This window comes from Magallana gigas, chromosome 7, assembly GCF_963853765.1.
Source record: "Magallana gigas chromosome 7, xbMagGiga1.1, whole genome shotgun sequence".
NCBI classification, from domain to species: Eukaryota; Metazoa; Mollusca; class Bivalvia; order Ostreida; family Ostreidae; genus Magallana; species Magallana gigas.
Genome location: NC_088859.1, coordinates 48,295,160 through 48,311,315, shown reverse-complemented (window position 1 = coordinate 48,311,315; position 16,156 = coordinate 48,295,160). Strand labels below are relative to the sequence as shown.

At 34.2% G+C, this 16,156-nt stretch overlaps 1 protein-coding gene across 3 annotated transcripts; it reads left to right on the top strand.

The window, feature by feature from the left end:
- The first annotated feature begins 3,051 nt into the window (after positions 1-3,051).
- On the top strand, positions 3,052-14,467 carry LOC105331658 (putative E3 ubiquitin-protein ligase UNKL). Of its 3 annotated transcripts, none has more exons than XM_034455285.2 (16): positions 3,052-3,189; positions 3,268-3,477; positions 4,822-5,111; positions 5,564-5,699; positions 6,049-6,166; positions 7,925-8,009; positions 8,400-8,536; positions 8,923-8,994; positions 9,113-9,268; positions 10,329-10,548; positions 12,110-12,229; positions 12,478-12,626; positions 12,883-13,101; positions 13,219-13,314; positions 13,582-13,746; positions 13,948-14,467. In XM_034455285.2, exons 1-16 carry the CDS (start codon positions 3,068-3,070, stop codon positions 14,107-14,109), a joined length of 2,457 nt encoding a protein of 818 aa, XP_034311176.2. In that variant the 5' UTR covers positions 3,052-3,067; the 3' UTR covers positions 14,110-14,467. The 3 variants fall into 3 exon arrangements, with proteins under 3 accessions (XP_034311176.2, XP_034311175.2, XP_034311177.1); XM_034455284.2 differs by having other exon boundaries at positions 9,113-9,274; XM_034455286.2 differs by having other exon boundaries at positions 9,113-9,274; positions 13,582-13,772; positions 13,948-14,230.
- The last annotated feature ends 1,689 nt before the right edge of the window (positions 14,468-16,156 follow it).

Sequence of the window (16,156 nt, the reverse complement as noted above, 5' to 3'; positions counted from 1 at the left end):
TGTATCTAAATATGTCTGTATGTTGTCATATCGAGGGTATATATAATGTATGATTGATTCAGAAGAAGATAATATTTCTTTTTATATTATTTATCAAATTTAATTAAATGACCACTTCTTTCTTTGCAGGTCATGGTCTGGGAAATGTAAAATTGGGCCCCATTCCCAAACCAGCGGCGTAGCGTGACCCAGATATAAGGGTAGGCAAAAATTGAAGCCAAAGGCTTCACTGACGCGCGAAGCGAGGAAGGGGGTAGATGCGGGAGGGGATACCCCCCTCCCGCAGGGGGGGGGGGGTTTAGGGGGGCCTCCCCCTAGAGTTTTTTTTAAAAAGGGCGCAAAAATACCACTTTTGAGAGTAAAAAATTGTTAGTTTCAACAAATTAGTTATGAGTGTTTTTATGGAACATTATGTAGATTTAAAATATTTTATTTCCTATTCTCAGTCACTACATTCATTTCGAAATAAAAGCAAACCAAACTTATATGTTTCGTTATTGAAATATTAATATACACCGTATCATAAACCATACTCTGCATGTTTTTGTAAACAAAACCAACAACCGTACTATTTCTATATCAACTTCTTTATAAGTCATAACTGATACGCCACATGTATACATATATTACTAAGAGTAATAAGTTTTTAGTGATAAAAAAAACTTCTTGTGTATGGGGTTGTAATCTTGATAGATTCGGAGGGCCCAGCACTCTGGGTAACTGGTTGACTCCGAGTTTCATTCACCAAGGATTTAGTTTTTGGATTAAAAAAATCGTTAATTTTTTGCATTTTCCCTCGAGTTTAAAAAAAAATTAAATTGGAAGTATAATTCTAATGCTAATTATAGAACCAACCCTGTGCAAGTATGACAATTACTGCTTTCGATTTGTTTTATGATTTTTTAACTAATCAAAGTTAATGTCAACTTTGTTTTAAATGTAAAATTGTACACAAATTTTAAATTTTGCTTTAAAAAATTATGTGTAGGCAATTGTCTTTTTGCCTTATGGTACGCTACGACAGAGATTCAGCATTCAAGCCTGTTAAATTCATAATTATCACTGACAAGACACACCATCCATGCAAGTTTGGTGATGTTAGGGCCCATAATAACTAAGATATATTTTTTAGCTTTCTTGATAATGGAGATCAGGCTCTGCATTTAGGTCTTTCAAGTCCATGAGGTCCAGATGCGTCATCCATGCAGGTTTGGTGAAGTTAGGACAAGTAATAACTTAGATATAGGACCTGCAACAAAAAACTTTAACCAGGTCCGGACACCGACGCCCCCGCCGACGCCGACTTCGTCTCGGTGAGCTAAAAACTGTGACTCTTTTAAGTAAATATTAATTTTGCATGAAATTTTACGTTTAGGAAGGGATTCCCAGCAAGCACAAACTATAAAATATTTCAGTATTTTATTTTGCAACTTCATGCAATGCGTCGCCGATGTTAACTGTCATATTGACAACTAGTTGTCATATCAGTGTAAATTTTGTATTTACGGTACACACTACCAATAGATTCAGAATTATATGACACATCGTTAGATGAGTTGTCTTCTCATAATGAACTGTACTGGAATATGCATGTAGAAGAAGAAACAGGAACATAAGATAGACATCTGGATTTTGCACATTTTTACTAATGTTTCTGTACGCAGTTTTACTTGTTTTTCCTGTACAATTTTTTATCACTGTTTCTGAACACAATTTTACTATTTCTCTGTACCAATTGAATTTTTGTCGATGCTTCTGTACACATTTCTATAATTACTAATATTGTACACAATTTTATTAATTCTGTACACAAGTTTACTACTTTTTCTGCACAAATTTTTACTGTTTCTGTACACATATTTACTACTGTTTTTGTGCACCTTGATCTGCCAAACTCAGTATTCATTGCGTCAGTCTTCCCTCAGTCCACGCGTGGCAGTGTCCTCTGTCCGTTACTTCATTTTCAATGGAAGGTATTTTTATCAAAACTATTAGTCAACAAATTTTTTTTACATTGATCCCCTCTTTGACCTCGACTTAACTATAAAACAGTTTTAATTGAGTTCACTTTCGAATTCATAGCCGGGACATGTAATGCCAGTGCGCTACGTAAGACGTGTTTGTAAGTTATAATATTGCGTAGCACGGCGGCGTTCTGGACCCCCCCCCCCCCCCCCAACAAAATGAAGACATAGTCCATTATCTATCAAAGTAATTTTAACATGTTATTTTTAATACACCCCACTCCAAAAAACAACAACAACAACAACTAACAAACACATTTTTATATGAATACCGCATATTTCATAATTTTTTTTAAATTCAAATTAAATGATCTTAAATGTACATATACTTGTTGTCATTAATATGAGAATCGTTAATATAGGAGTTTATTACTTGTATTTGGGCAATTTGTGATCTTAAGACCCTCAAGATCGTCATGCTTGATACTTTTACTGAATCGTTTAGGTATTCTTTATCAAATACAAGCAGACATGCAGAACTTACTTGTAGCTTAACACTGTTTAATTAATTTAAAAAAAAATAGCGACATTCTTTTATGTAATCAGGGACGTATATACTAAGTATATACGTCCCTGATAAAATCAAAGAAAATTCATAACGACTACTAATGATTCAACGGGATGCATAAAAAAATAAGACGCATCTAAATATATGTATGCCAATGAAGTATGTTGGGTTTTTTTTGAAGTAGTATGACTGTCCATCTTCAAAATAATTTTTTCAATGCTAATATATAGGTGAGTTGAAATATGATTGATTTTTAACCGCTTCTCTATAACGTGCATGTGTATTGTGGTGGGATCGGAAACTAACTAGAGGCACTTAACTTTATTATTTTAAAAACATACTCGTACGTCTTCGAAAAAAGCAATATAGCATTTTATATAAACCAGAATTCCGAGGCTTTGTTCAGTACATTGAATGGCAAAAAACAAAAATCGCATGGGAAAAAAATACATTCATTCTTTGACGTTATTTCTTCTTTGACAAGTGCGCGCTAGCGAAAAGGTCGTGAACTATACCACGTGGAAATCTTTCTCCAATGAATGAAATGACATTTCACAAATGCGCAGTAATCATGCGCCTTAGCAAAATATTGACAACAACAATGCCGTCAGAAAGCCCAGCGGTACCAGCGCAAACAGAAAAACCGCAACATTACCTGTAAGTTTTCTTGTCTTAAACCGATTTCTAAGTGTGATTTTAGACTGAAATTAAAATTTTGTGTTCGTTCTTTTTCAGGTATTTGAAAGAATTCAGAACACAACAGTGCCCGTTATTTCTACAGCACAAATGCACTCAACATAGACCGTTTACTTGCTTCCACTGGCATTTTATGAATCAGAGACGAAGAAGACCGATTCGAAAACGTGACGGAACTTTCAATTACAGCCCAGATGTGTATTGTACCAAGTATGACGATACAAACGGGCTCTGTCCGGACGGAGATGAGTGAGTAAAGTTACGGCCGCCATTCAAATTTTGGTGGGAAATGCTGTATTTGCTAGAAGAAAGTTCATTTTCTCATGTTATTCTAAAGATCTGTACAATGACAGTCGTATTTATAGCTAGATACTTACATAAAATGCTTTAAGAGTTGTGTTTATTTTAGTTTTGGATGGGAAATATTCAATTTTTCAAAGCGAAACAATCTGACATATTGTAAACATTGTCCGCCATTTTGTAGAAAATTGCGGAGTTGCAGAAATGCGTCTTTTCATCAGTGTTCATATCATGACAGCTCTCTAGAGTGTATATTATATATTTCATTTGCTTTTGTAATTCTATTTTATCCACTTTCTGCCATCAAATATGACAGAACAAAAAACTTTTCATTGTGTTGACCGATTGTTTACCAGTCTATTTTTAAATTTACACAAGATATAAATAAAACCAACTCCACATTAATCCGGAATGTCCCGTCTTGGAAGACTGATTTTCTGGATTGTTTCGTTCAAAAATGTGCCTTATAATTGGGGATAACTCTCATTTCTATAATGTTTTGATTTCAGTCAGCTGTTTTCATAGTCATGCGTATTTGAAAAATAGGGTTAGTGGGTCAGTGGTATAACCTTGAACTTTGTATAAACAAGAAACAACAACAAACGTATTTAAAATTGATTGATTTTAAAAACTGTAAGGCCATTCTGTATGCTAGTTTTCAGTAATTTTGTTCTTGAAAGAACTTTCAAGAATGTGAAGACATGCATCAAGTTCATTGGCAGATTTATGAGAGCTTCTCTGCATTTTATGACAAATAGTTTGTGCATAATTGTGATTTGCACATTAAAGTTATACATCTGTTTAAACCTCTAGTATAATGATAAAATGTTTGAAACTCATCTTTTCATGGTACAGAAATTAAACTGATTTTATCTTATTTATTTGACTGTGTCATGAAGTGCTTCTGTATATTTATTTTTAATACAAGAAAAAAAATCCAGTATGTCTGTGTGATAAGGCTGTGACAGTTGACACATGCTGACATGTCATGCATGAAAATAACATTAGAGACTGCAAAAAACTCATCTAAAATTCATGGAATGTACGTAATGTTGAAATAAATCCAGGATGATATTAGTTAAAAAAAAAAAAAAATCAAAATGCAATAATTGGTGTTTCATAAGATCCCAAAATAAGTCTAAAGTAATTTCTGTATATATGCTAAAAATAACAGGTACCTGTTTTATTAATATGCTATGTAAAAACATTATGCTTTAATATTTTTGTAGTGGTTGTTGATATATCTACAGTAGTTGGAAATTACTGAACTTAAACTAATAAGAATATTTTTAGGTGTCCCTTCCTTCATAGAACAGCAGGAGACACGGAGAGGAGGTATCATTTGAGATATTACAAAACAGGAACCTGTGTTTATGAAACAGACTCCAAAGGAAATTGTGTCAAAAATGGGCCACACTGTGCATTTGCCCATGGAGCCCATGATTTGCGACCCCCTATATATGATATCAGGGAGCTGCAGACTATAGAGACGCCCGACCTGAAAGCCTCGCTAAGTTCATCATCGGGAACACCAAGTAGTTTAGAAAAGGACAAAATCCTAGCAGAAGATCCAAAGTGGAATGGTAAACTGATTAGAAATTCAATATAAATATTATTTCAAACACAATTTGCAATATGAGTTACATTGGGTTCTTTTTAACAATATATGTAGAGGATTATAATTGACATTAAAATGGTAATACTTGAAATGCATGGATAAATATAGTTAATGAGAAAAAATCTCTGAAACCATAGAAACAGAGACCAAATAAAAGTCAGATACTGATTACATAGCCTGAAGTGTGTTAATTCAGTGAAACAGTTTGCAGTATCCTGTTTTGAGAATAACAGCCATAAAGTTAATCTTGATCTATGTTGTTATGGGGATGATATTGATTATTTTTTTATGAATGAAGTTTAGTAACTTAAAGCGTTGTAATTTACATGCTGCTTTGTTTAATGTGTTAACAGCTTTGTTTAGAAGTGAGTAATTTTACAATTTAATAATTATGGCTTTGTTTGTAACATATGACAGATACCAACTTTGTCCTGGCAAATTACAAAACAGAACCCTGTAAGAGACCCCCTCGGCTGTGTAGACAAGGCTATGCTTGCCCATCATTTCACAACACAAGGGACAGGAGAAGAAGTCCAAAGAAGTGCAAGTACAGGTAGGGGGTAGTTCTCAATGTAAGTTTGTACCTGTTTTAAGCTGGGTAGATGAAATCTGTTAGAGTAACATGATTTGTCTTCAGGACACACCATCAGGCGCCAGTGTGAGAAAGTTTAATATTGGACCTTTTAATTTTTTACCTATGGTCAGTAAATTGAAATTCTCAATTCAAAATAATCACATGTGAATTTTCAAATGCAACTAATGCATTTCCATATTATATGCTATTAGGATAAGGAAGTAAACTGATTTAAATAAGCTTAATACATAGTCATTTTTCTATAATGAAATTATTAAAATGTAGCACAAGATGTGTGCAAATAAATTAAATGCTACTTTATCTGTAGATCTACGCCTTGTCCTAATGTAAAACATGGAGATGACTGGGGAGACCCCACACAGTGTGAAAATGGAGACAACTGTGCTTACTGTCACACTAGAACTGAGCAGCAGTTTCACCCAGAGGTAAGACACACTAGAACAGAGCAACAGTGTCACCCAGAGATATGACACTAGAACTGAGCAACAGTTTCCCCCAGAGGTAAGACACACTAGAACTGAGCAGCAAGTTCACCCAGAGGTAAGACCCACTAGAACTGAGCAGCAGTTTCACTCAGAGTTAAGACACACCAGAACTGAGCAGCAGTTTCCCCCAGAGGTAAGACACACTAGAACTGAGCAACAGTTTCACCCAGAGTTAAGACACACTAGAACTGAGCAGCAGTTTCACCCAGAGGTAAGACACACTAGAACTGAGCAACATTGTCACCCAGAGGTAAGACCCACTAGAACTGAGCAGCAGTTTCACCCAGAGGTAAGACACACTAGAACTGAGCAGCAGTTTCACCCAGAGTTAAGACACATCAGAACTGAGCAGCAGTTTCACCCAGAGGTAAGACACACTAGAACTGAGCAACATTGTCTCCCAGAGGTAAGACCCACTAGAACTGAGCAGCAGTTTCACCCAGAGGTAAGACACACTAGAAATGAGCAGCAGTTTCACACAGAGGTAAGACACTAGAACTGAGCAGCAGTTTCACACAGAGGTAAGACCCACTAGAACTGAGCAGCAGTTTCACCCAGAGTTAAGACACATCAGAACTGAGCAGCAGTTTCACCCAGAGGTAAGACACACTAGAACTGAGCAGCAGTTTCACCCAGAGTTAAGACCCACTAGAACTGAGCAGCAGTTTCACCCAGAGGTAAGACACACTAGAACAGAGCAGCAGTTTCACACAGAGGTAAGACACTAGAACTGAACAACAGTTTCACCAAGAGGTAAGACACACTAGAACTGAGCAGCAAGTTCACCCAGAGGTAAGACACACTAGAACTGAGCAGCAGTTTCACCCAGAGGTAAGACACACCAGAACTGAGCAGCAGTTTCACCCAGAGGTAAGACACACTAGAACTGAGCAGCAGTTTCACACAGAGGTAAGACACTAGAACTGAACAACAGTTTCACCAAGAGGTAAGACACACTAGAACTGAGCAGCAAGTTCACCCAGAGGTAAGACACACTAGAACTGAGCAGCAAGTTCACCCAGAGGTAAGACACACTAGAACTGAGCAGCAGTTTCACCCAGAGGTAAGACACACCAGAACTGAGCAGCAGTTTCACCCAGAGGTAAGACACACCAGAACTGAGCAGCAGTTTCACCCAGAGGTAAGACACACCAGAACTGAGCAGCATTTTCCCCCAGAGGTAAGACACACTAGAACTGAGCAGCATTTTCCCCCAGAGGTAAGACACCGATTTGATGACCACCCAGCTTCCTTCCGTATAACACCACAGGAATAATGTTATTTATATTTCAAAGTCAATCTTCAATTTTCAGTATTTTGTTTATTAAATAAACAATTGAGAAAATGCTTATTTAAGGTGGTATGGGACACGTTGTTATTTGTGTAGATAAATGTACATTATACTCAAAATACTTTCACCGGTTTAGAACTTTCAAATTTTACAATATTTGCCAAAATACTGGCAATATTTTTCAAAATTGTTAGGTAACAATTTTTGGAAAGAAAATATCCATGAGATTATTCTTTAGTTTATTTTGAAAGGAAGTACATCACAATGTGACAGTGTCGATGTCCCATACCAAGTAAACCTTAATCATTCAAAAACTGATAAACCTTTTCTTAAAGTGATTTTATTTTCTGAACAGAATATGATATAAATGTACTTGATGATTCTACATCTTGTTTTTTTTTCTTCAGATTTACAAATCAACAAAATGTAATGATATGGTGCAGACCGGATATTGCCCAAGGGGTCCATTTTGTGCCTTTGCTCATGTAGAGCGTAAGTTAATTTCGTTTTACTTATCTGGAAGTATGTGTGAAATAAAAATAAACTTTAATAATTAAATTTAGTGTAACAATGAACAGTGATATAGATCGTTATAGATTCCTATAACTTCCGTTAGATCGTCTTTGGTTGTTCGTTTTTGGGGGTTTTTTTGCTGGGTTATCTTTATTGGCACTTCGGTGCTACTTAAAAATGGCCACAGATTGCATGTGTGTATCTAGGTCAAAATCAATCTTAAGTTTAATTCTTATTGTCCTTCAATTTCTTTTTGGCCATGATAATGTGATTTTTAATTTTCATTTTTGAGAAAGGATTTTTGTGATAAATTGATTGTTGAAATGTTATTGATGAAGCTTAATCTGTTATTTCTGTGTTGTTTTACAGAAGAAATAACAACGCAGAGGGACATGTTATCTACCAGTGAGAATTCTTTAGCTGCTTTTATGTCGACAGTGTTACCCATAGCGGAGAATCCTCAAACGTTATACACAACTAATGATCACCATTCTATTCAGAAAGGGGTGAGTGCCATGAATATTGGAAACCCAAAGCTTGGTTAAAGCTTCAGCTAATGAACTGAAAGTCAAGTTAAAGACTTGCTGGCATTTTTACAGTTTTAACCTATAAAAAAAATTATTATAAAATATTAAATTTTTCATTGTGCTTTACATTTTCCCAACAGTTTATAAAGGTTGAGCTATTTCAAATTTCACAGTCTCTCTCATGCTGAGATATAAATAAATTGCATTCTGTATCAGCTAAAGTGTTACTTCATTTCTGTTAATTGTCAAACTACATGTATTAATATGTGATCAATAAGATCTGCAAACAACTCAGTAACAAAGGTAGCAACACTTTTATAGATAGTCATGCTTTAAGTCAATAATTTTTAATTATTTTTTTTAAGAGTCAGAATGGTTCCACATCTTCACCAAAATTACCTGATCCTATAGGAAAGGAACGAGCTAACAGTATTCCTGTAAGTGTTGTCAATAGATGCTGGAATAAAGGTTCTTCTTAGCATAAACCATAATTTGTTCATATTTAAAAATTGGAACATGTATCATCTTCATTTCTTCTTTTATTTTGTTCATCAGAGTAATAACTTAATTGGAAATGTCCATCTCCATGCCAGCAGCCCCCTTCCTGAGCCCATAGGGAAGGGGCGATCTAGTAGTACCTCTAGTAGTATTACATCAGACTCGGGATTCTACCAGCGAGCCCCTGGGTCAGAGAGGGAAGACTCACAAATGGTCAGTGTAAGTAGGAACTTAGATGACACTTCTCATCGTCATCTCATGTTCCTCATGGCCTCTATCTTTGCCCAGCTCTTCAAGTCAGAATCTGTGTTACTGACTGAGTATGAATGTGTTAATTATCAATTACTTGTGTTACTGACTGAGTATGAATGTGTTAATTAGGAATTACTTGTGTTACTGACTGAGTATGAATGTGTTAATTAGGAATTACTTGTGTTACTGACTGAGTATGAATGTGTTAATTAGGAATTACTTGTGTTACTGACTGAGTATGAATGTGTTAATTAGGAATTACTTGTGTTACTGACTGAGTATGAATGTGTTAATTAGGAATTACTTGTGTTACTGACTGAGTATGAATGTGTTAATTATCAATTACTTGTGTTACTGACTGAGTATGAATGTGTTAATTATCAATTACTTGTGTTACTGACTGAGTATGAATGTGTTAATTATCAATTACTTGTGTTACTGACTGAGTATGAATGTGTTAATTAGGAATTACTTGTGTTACTGACTGAGTATGAATGTGTTAATTATCAATTACTTGCAATGGATTCTGGAGGAAATTTATTCTTCTGCTGATTTCATGGGAATTTCATAGATAATAAGAAGAAAATTTTGTTGTATACAAATCATTATTTTACATGTATGGTTCAATGTTTTACATGTTTTAAATTGCATGGTTTATTCTTAATAGAGAATCAAAATGCATATTTTTAAGATTAATAAAGGATTTGAAATTACAAGTTCCTTGCATAAAATGCTCTGGCCTTGACTTTTCATTAACATCCATTATCTGTTCATTATATACCTTTCACTGTATTTCTCCTTTATCAAATCAACCAGATTTCTTGCCATTCATTGTTTGATTCTTGCATGACTCATCAGTGATCAATACATGTATAACCTCTTCATACCGTCACCACTTTCATGTTTAAAATTTATCTACTTCACACATTACAGATCTTCCTTGATAAAAATTTACTGATTACTTTTTTATGCATTGTTTATTTCAACATTTCAAAAAGGTAGAATGTTGTTTTTCTTACAGATGAAGTTGCGTCAGCAGTTACAATCCATTGACAGTGACCAAACAATAGATTTTGTGGAGAAATCCAAGCGTAAACAGAATTTGCTGATGTTACACAGCTTGACCTTTTCCACAAGTACAACCCCAAGTCCAGTGGCCAATCAACAGCCTTCGGTGTCCACTATGTCGCCACTGGCTCCAGCTTTCTACCCCCCGGGCGATACAGTGGGATCTGTAGTAGGTAAGGTCATCATACACACAAATACTTATGATTGCTTTGAGTGTTAACAAAATTCATATATAGTCATTTAGTGTTTAGGAAAGTGAATAATTTCAAACCTTGGTAAGACACATGGAAAATAGTAATATGTTTAAAGATGACCAGATGCATTGTTCATACAGTCAAAACTGCCGTAGCGGTCACCCCTATTAAGCAGTCACCTTTCGTATGCGGTCATTTTATTTCCTCCCGATGAAAAATCCTATATAATTGCCCTCTAAAGAGCGGTCACCTGTCTAACGCGGTCAGCGGTCATCGTATTTTGATCCGAAACTGTACAGTCGACATGCATTAGGCGGCCATCTTGGCCGGTCACATGATTTACACCCGGGGATTTTAAACATGGCTTCCGAATGTCGGGTATAGATGTAAACAATAATTATACGCTTGAGGCGAGAGAAACCAAATTAATTGATGTATTTATAATACATAATTAGCAGATCAGATACGAATGAGAATCAAGTGAATTGTTTAAACAAGTATTAACAATATGTTTGTTTTATAAACATGAATGATATACAGGTGTCAAAAATGTCCGCGGCGAGGCAAGAGTAATAATATGATTTTGAGTTCAGATATGGTCAGTTAAAAACGTAATTGTTGATTTGTATTAAAAGTGTTTGTTTTCTATATATACGGTACTCATGAAAATAGTATTAGTGTTATAGTTGTGAAAATGTTGGCGACAAGGTTTTACCACGTAATGACTTTTTTGAATAATTTAAAGAAATATAAAAATTGCATGCACAATGCATTGTAATGTATTTCTACTTATTTGTAAATATAATAGATACTATAAAAACATCAAATCAATTACTTTATCTATCATTTTGATACATTATGCTAAATATCAAGTATGTAATTGAAATGAAATTGAATAATTGTTCTAAAAATGGATTTGATGTTGGCAAATTCACAAGTCTCTATTCAAAGGTCACCTCTGTTAAGAGGTCACTTGGTTGCCTCCCGCAGGTGACTGCTTAATACAAGTTTGACTGTATTGTCTGACTCATGTAAAAAATTGTCCTCAATTAGCAACTGGTTCACAAGGGTTGTTCACATCAGTATCATAAGGACTTAAAATATTTGTGTGAATAGATGTATACGTACAAGTCTTGTGATATTCATATTAAAGCTGACATGAATTATTAAAAAGTATTTGGTCGCCATAGTAGTTTCGATTGCTCTTCAATGCTATTGGGATATACAATGTATATACCAGTCGAGAAAGTTATGGCAGGTGGCTTTCCAATTTCGGCACTCTGGTTGCACAGACTTCTAAACAGACGAATTTAGCTATGCAGAAATATGCTTGAAACAAAGGAATATAAAAAAGACACAATCAGTAAAAAATTAAAGAGGGTACATGTTTATTCTTTGAAAGAAAACTAAAATGGCAGTAGTCAGAGGTAAAAAGAAAATTATTTGTATTTATGAACTCATGTTATCTTTTAGATACACTACAATTCATGACATGGTCTTTGATATCCATTTGACACTTACTCCTTTTGTTTTTTTGTAGGACATGCATTAGATGACTTAAATCTAGATGATATAGATATTAACAGTATAGATAGAGAACTTGATAAAGATGAAGTTAACTCCCTTAGTAGTTCTTTAAGTGCAGGGATCCCAACATCAGGTATGTATGTAGTTACACTTGAGTTTTACTCAGGAGCTTTTTTTTTGCATAATCTGCAAAGAACATAGTTATCCTTGAAAAGAATTTTTATGGAGTGAAATTCAAACATAAATCTTGTGATTATTTCATTGTTTTACACCGACATTCTCCTTTCAAATTTACCAATTGTTTCATATTCCAAGTACTGTTAATTTTAAAGATGAGTATTTCTTAATGTAATTATACTAATAAGCTTACATCTACTGCAGGTTTTGGTGCCCAGTCCATACCTATAGGAATCCCTGGGGGCATACAGAGGGGCAGCATCGGAAGTCTCTCGCAGTCTCCTCCCTCGCCATTCGGGAGCTTTTCCCACTCTCTATTAACAGGAAATCAAAAGCATGAATCAGGAGAACAGGTTATCTTCAGATTTATTTATCAGTAAATCATATAAAAAAATATGGCGATTAAAAATTGCTGAAAATTATTTGTTTTAAATCTGATTTTGTTGTTGTCTTTTCTTAAATTTTTGCAAGAAAATCCCTTGTATTTTATGCAAGTTTGCATTTAGATGAACAATCATCAAATGATCTATGTGTAAAGAAAAATAATTCTGTATTTGTTTTTCTTTAACATGCTTAAGAGATGAATGAATGGAATGTTTTGTTTTGTAGAATTTATCTTTATTGGGTTATCATAACCACAACAAATTTAGTGACTTGAATTCCATGTCTCCTCGGAGCGGTCCTGGAGGACCCCACTCTCCACTGTATTCCTCCTCAAATCTGTCCAATAGTTCTCAAGGAGCAGATATGCAAAAGTTGCGAGAGGAGTTTCAGCATTACAAGACCCGACAAGAGCACTGGGAGCAGGCTTATTCCCAGGCCAAAAGTGTGAGTATCTCTCTCTCATTGCTGTCCAAATCTGATTCTTATTACACATGTACAATTAAAAAAAAAATGGGTGGGAATTATGTACATATGTGTCTATAATAAACAAATAAATTTTAGGCATGTGAAGCTTGGAAGAGAGAAGCTGAGGAATCTCTGAGAAAGGCAAAATCTGCTGAAGAGGAGAAAGCTCAGGCATTCAAACAGAGAGATGAAGTAGGTTTTCTTTAAAACAAAGATTAAAGCAGGGGCTGATTTTATCAATAAGGGTTTTAAAATGTTTTAGAGGAGGGCGTAAATTGCCATATGGAAAAGAAGTGGCTTTAATTTAAGCATAGGTAAAAGATTGTAACTGTATTAAAAAAAAATGAATATTTACCATTGCTGTAGATAAAAGTCTACTTAACAAAAGTATACATTACAATGACTTTAATTATACAAATGAATTTATTTCATTGATTTGGACATGAACTCTGTTTTCAGGCACTAGGTAGAATATCAAAAATGCAACTAGATCTGGAAAAATATGGAGGTGGATCAAACAGTGTGAGATTACTGCATCAGGTGAATGAAATAGAAACCATACCCATTCCTCAGCTCAGACAAATACAGCAACAACTTCGAATGGACGTAGACAAATTAGAAAAGGTATGGACCTAGACAAATTAGAAAAGGTACGTTTATAAAAGTATAGACAAATTAGAAAAGGTACGTTTATAAAAGTAGTTACTGTAAAAATTACTTCTGTTCAAATTAAAAAACTTGCACTTAACAGACACTGATCGTTTTATTCATAGATAATTGTATTTCACTGTGAAAACTAAATTAGATTTATTGCTGTGTTTACAGGTAATAGTTTATCAGCAGAATATGAAGTGCATTATGTGTCAGGATCGTAAGCGGACCGCGACATGCTCTCCTTGCAATCACCGGGTCTTATGCGACACGTGTGTCAGTAAATCAACGGATTGTCCCATGTGTCATGTACAACGGACCAATTACCGCTTGTAATGGTGGAAACATATAGGATTTTCAAATTGTTTTAGTATCTCGGAGTGCTATTGACACTATTGTTAGACAAGTTTTTATTATTGTATCTAGAGGTCTACCCTACGTTTGAAAATTTGGGATATGCTACGTCTTTCCTGTGCATGAATTTGGCTGTCTTTTTGGCACAGCTTATGATAGAAAGGTTGTTTAGATATTATTTGTTCACAAGACTTCTCACCTTTTTGTGTTTATTTCACATTCTTGAATAAAAACGTAATTTTTTCAATATTACACAAGCAAAAAAAAAAACATAAAAGATATTGCACTCTAAATCATGTAAAATTATAGTTAAAAAATTACAATAAGCAATAGTGAGGACGTTTATTTTATTAAGAGTGGAAGGCGAGAGCTTTATAAAATTTGTATATATACGTTATTGGTTTGTGTTATTGTAAAAAGCAATTACTGTGTCTGTGATTTAGTAATGATCAACTCATGAACATTTTTTAAGAGTATTTTTGTCTATGGACATGAATGTATTTGAATTATGTTTATTTTATTTCTTAGTTTGGTTTCAATTTACCTGGAGATCAGTATAGTGCTATAAGATTAACAAGGATTTTTTCATTCATTCCAAATAAACTTTTGTCCATTTTTGTAATACTTACACTGTATATTTTCATGATGGTGAAAATGCAATGCAAATTTGTAATCTCATTTCTTTTTTCATCATGTAATAACATTAGGGATCTGCTGTTAAAAGTATATTCTGCTAAAAGAGATTGCTGACTACTGGGTGTGTACTAAGATATAAGAAGACTTTAGTAGTTCAGTTGCATTAATGCAGCAACAGAACCATAATTTTGATTTCATAATTTAACCTCACAGGTTTGTAAAGCCCATACAGTCGCTGAAATCTTTATAATTTAATTTATTGTCTAATGAAGTATGTATTATAAATCATAATTTTCCTAGCCATTGTTAAAAATAAACATGAACATCACATCATTATATGGATACTCTCGGAGTTTTCTGTTAGTTATTGTAAAAAATTTGTTCATATACATTTGTACATCGTTACAAGAATTTAAGCTACTGGATAGCTGATAGGGTTTTATATTGGTTGTGCAGCTTGTGGAATATCTTCAAGTCGGTATGTGATGATGTCAAGATGCGATGAAGAATTAACTATCACCTCACTATTTCACTATTGAAGTCGGACTTGCCCCCAGTTTAGTGTATTACCATAAATCTAACAAAATTTATTGGATAATTTTTTCATGCTCTGATTTTTCTGATCCCAATTCCTGTGTATGCTGGTTCATACATATCAAAGGGAGGGAGTGATATCATTTTTACAGAAATTAAACAGATGTATATGCAGTATTGAATATCACAAAATAATTACGGTACAAGCCTTTATTTCTATGCAATGACAAGAAACCTTGTTGTCCATTTGACAAGTTCACCCTCATCTAGATTTTTTTCTTTTGTTTGCCTTTTCTAGATCACAAGGGTATTTGATTGTTAGTTATTTCACATTTTTCATTAGAACTGGCTGGAATTTATATCAATTGCTTTCTCAAGATGTGAGCGCATGCGCTCGTTTTTGAATTTAAGAAATATTTATAATCTGAACGAATAAAACAATTTTTCCTATTTTTTGGTTTACCATATTAGGCTGATTTAGAAAAATAGATGATATATGACATATGTATACCAATATAATGCATTGTGAAATCATTGAGAGGGTAGGTTTTAAGTGCACAAACAAGTGCAAGATGCCCTTAGAATTTTTAAACATTAGTCTCGTGTGAAATCTGAAAGAAAAGCACAGTTTATTGAATACTGTTTGTTAAAAAATGCAACAAGCCTACAGCTGGAAATTGTGTTACTAGTTCAAGAGGACATTATTATGGCAAGAGATATCGTCATGTCCAGTGAAATGTACTAACTTTCATTGTGTCCAGATAGTTAAAGAAATGGTACTAATATGACATTTCAACTTTTGACTGCTTTTTTAATTCAGAATTGTCATATGGTATCTTCTTTCTTAAAAAAATAATTC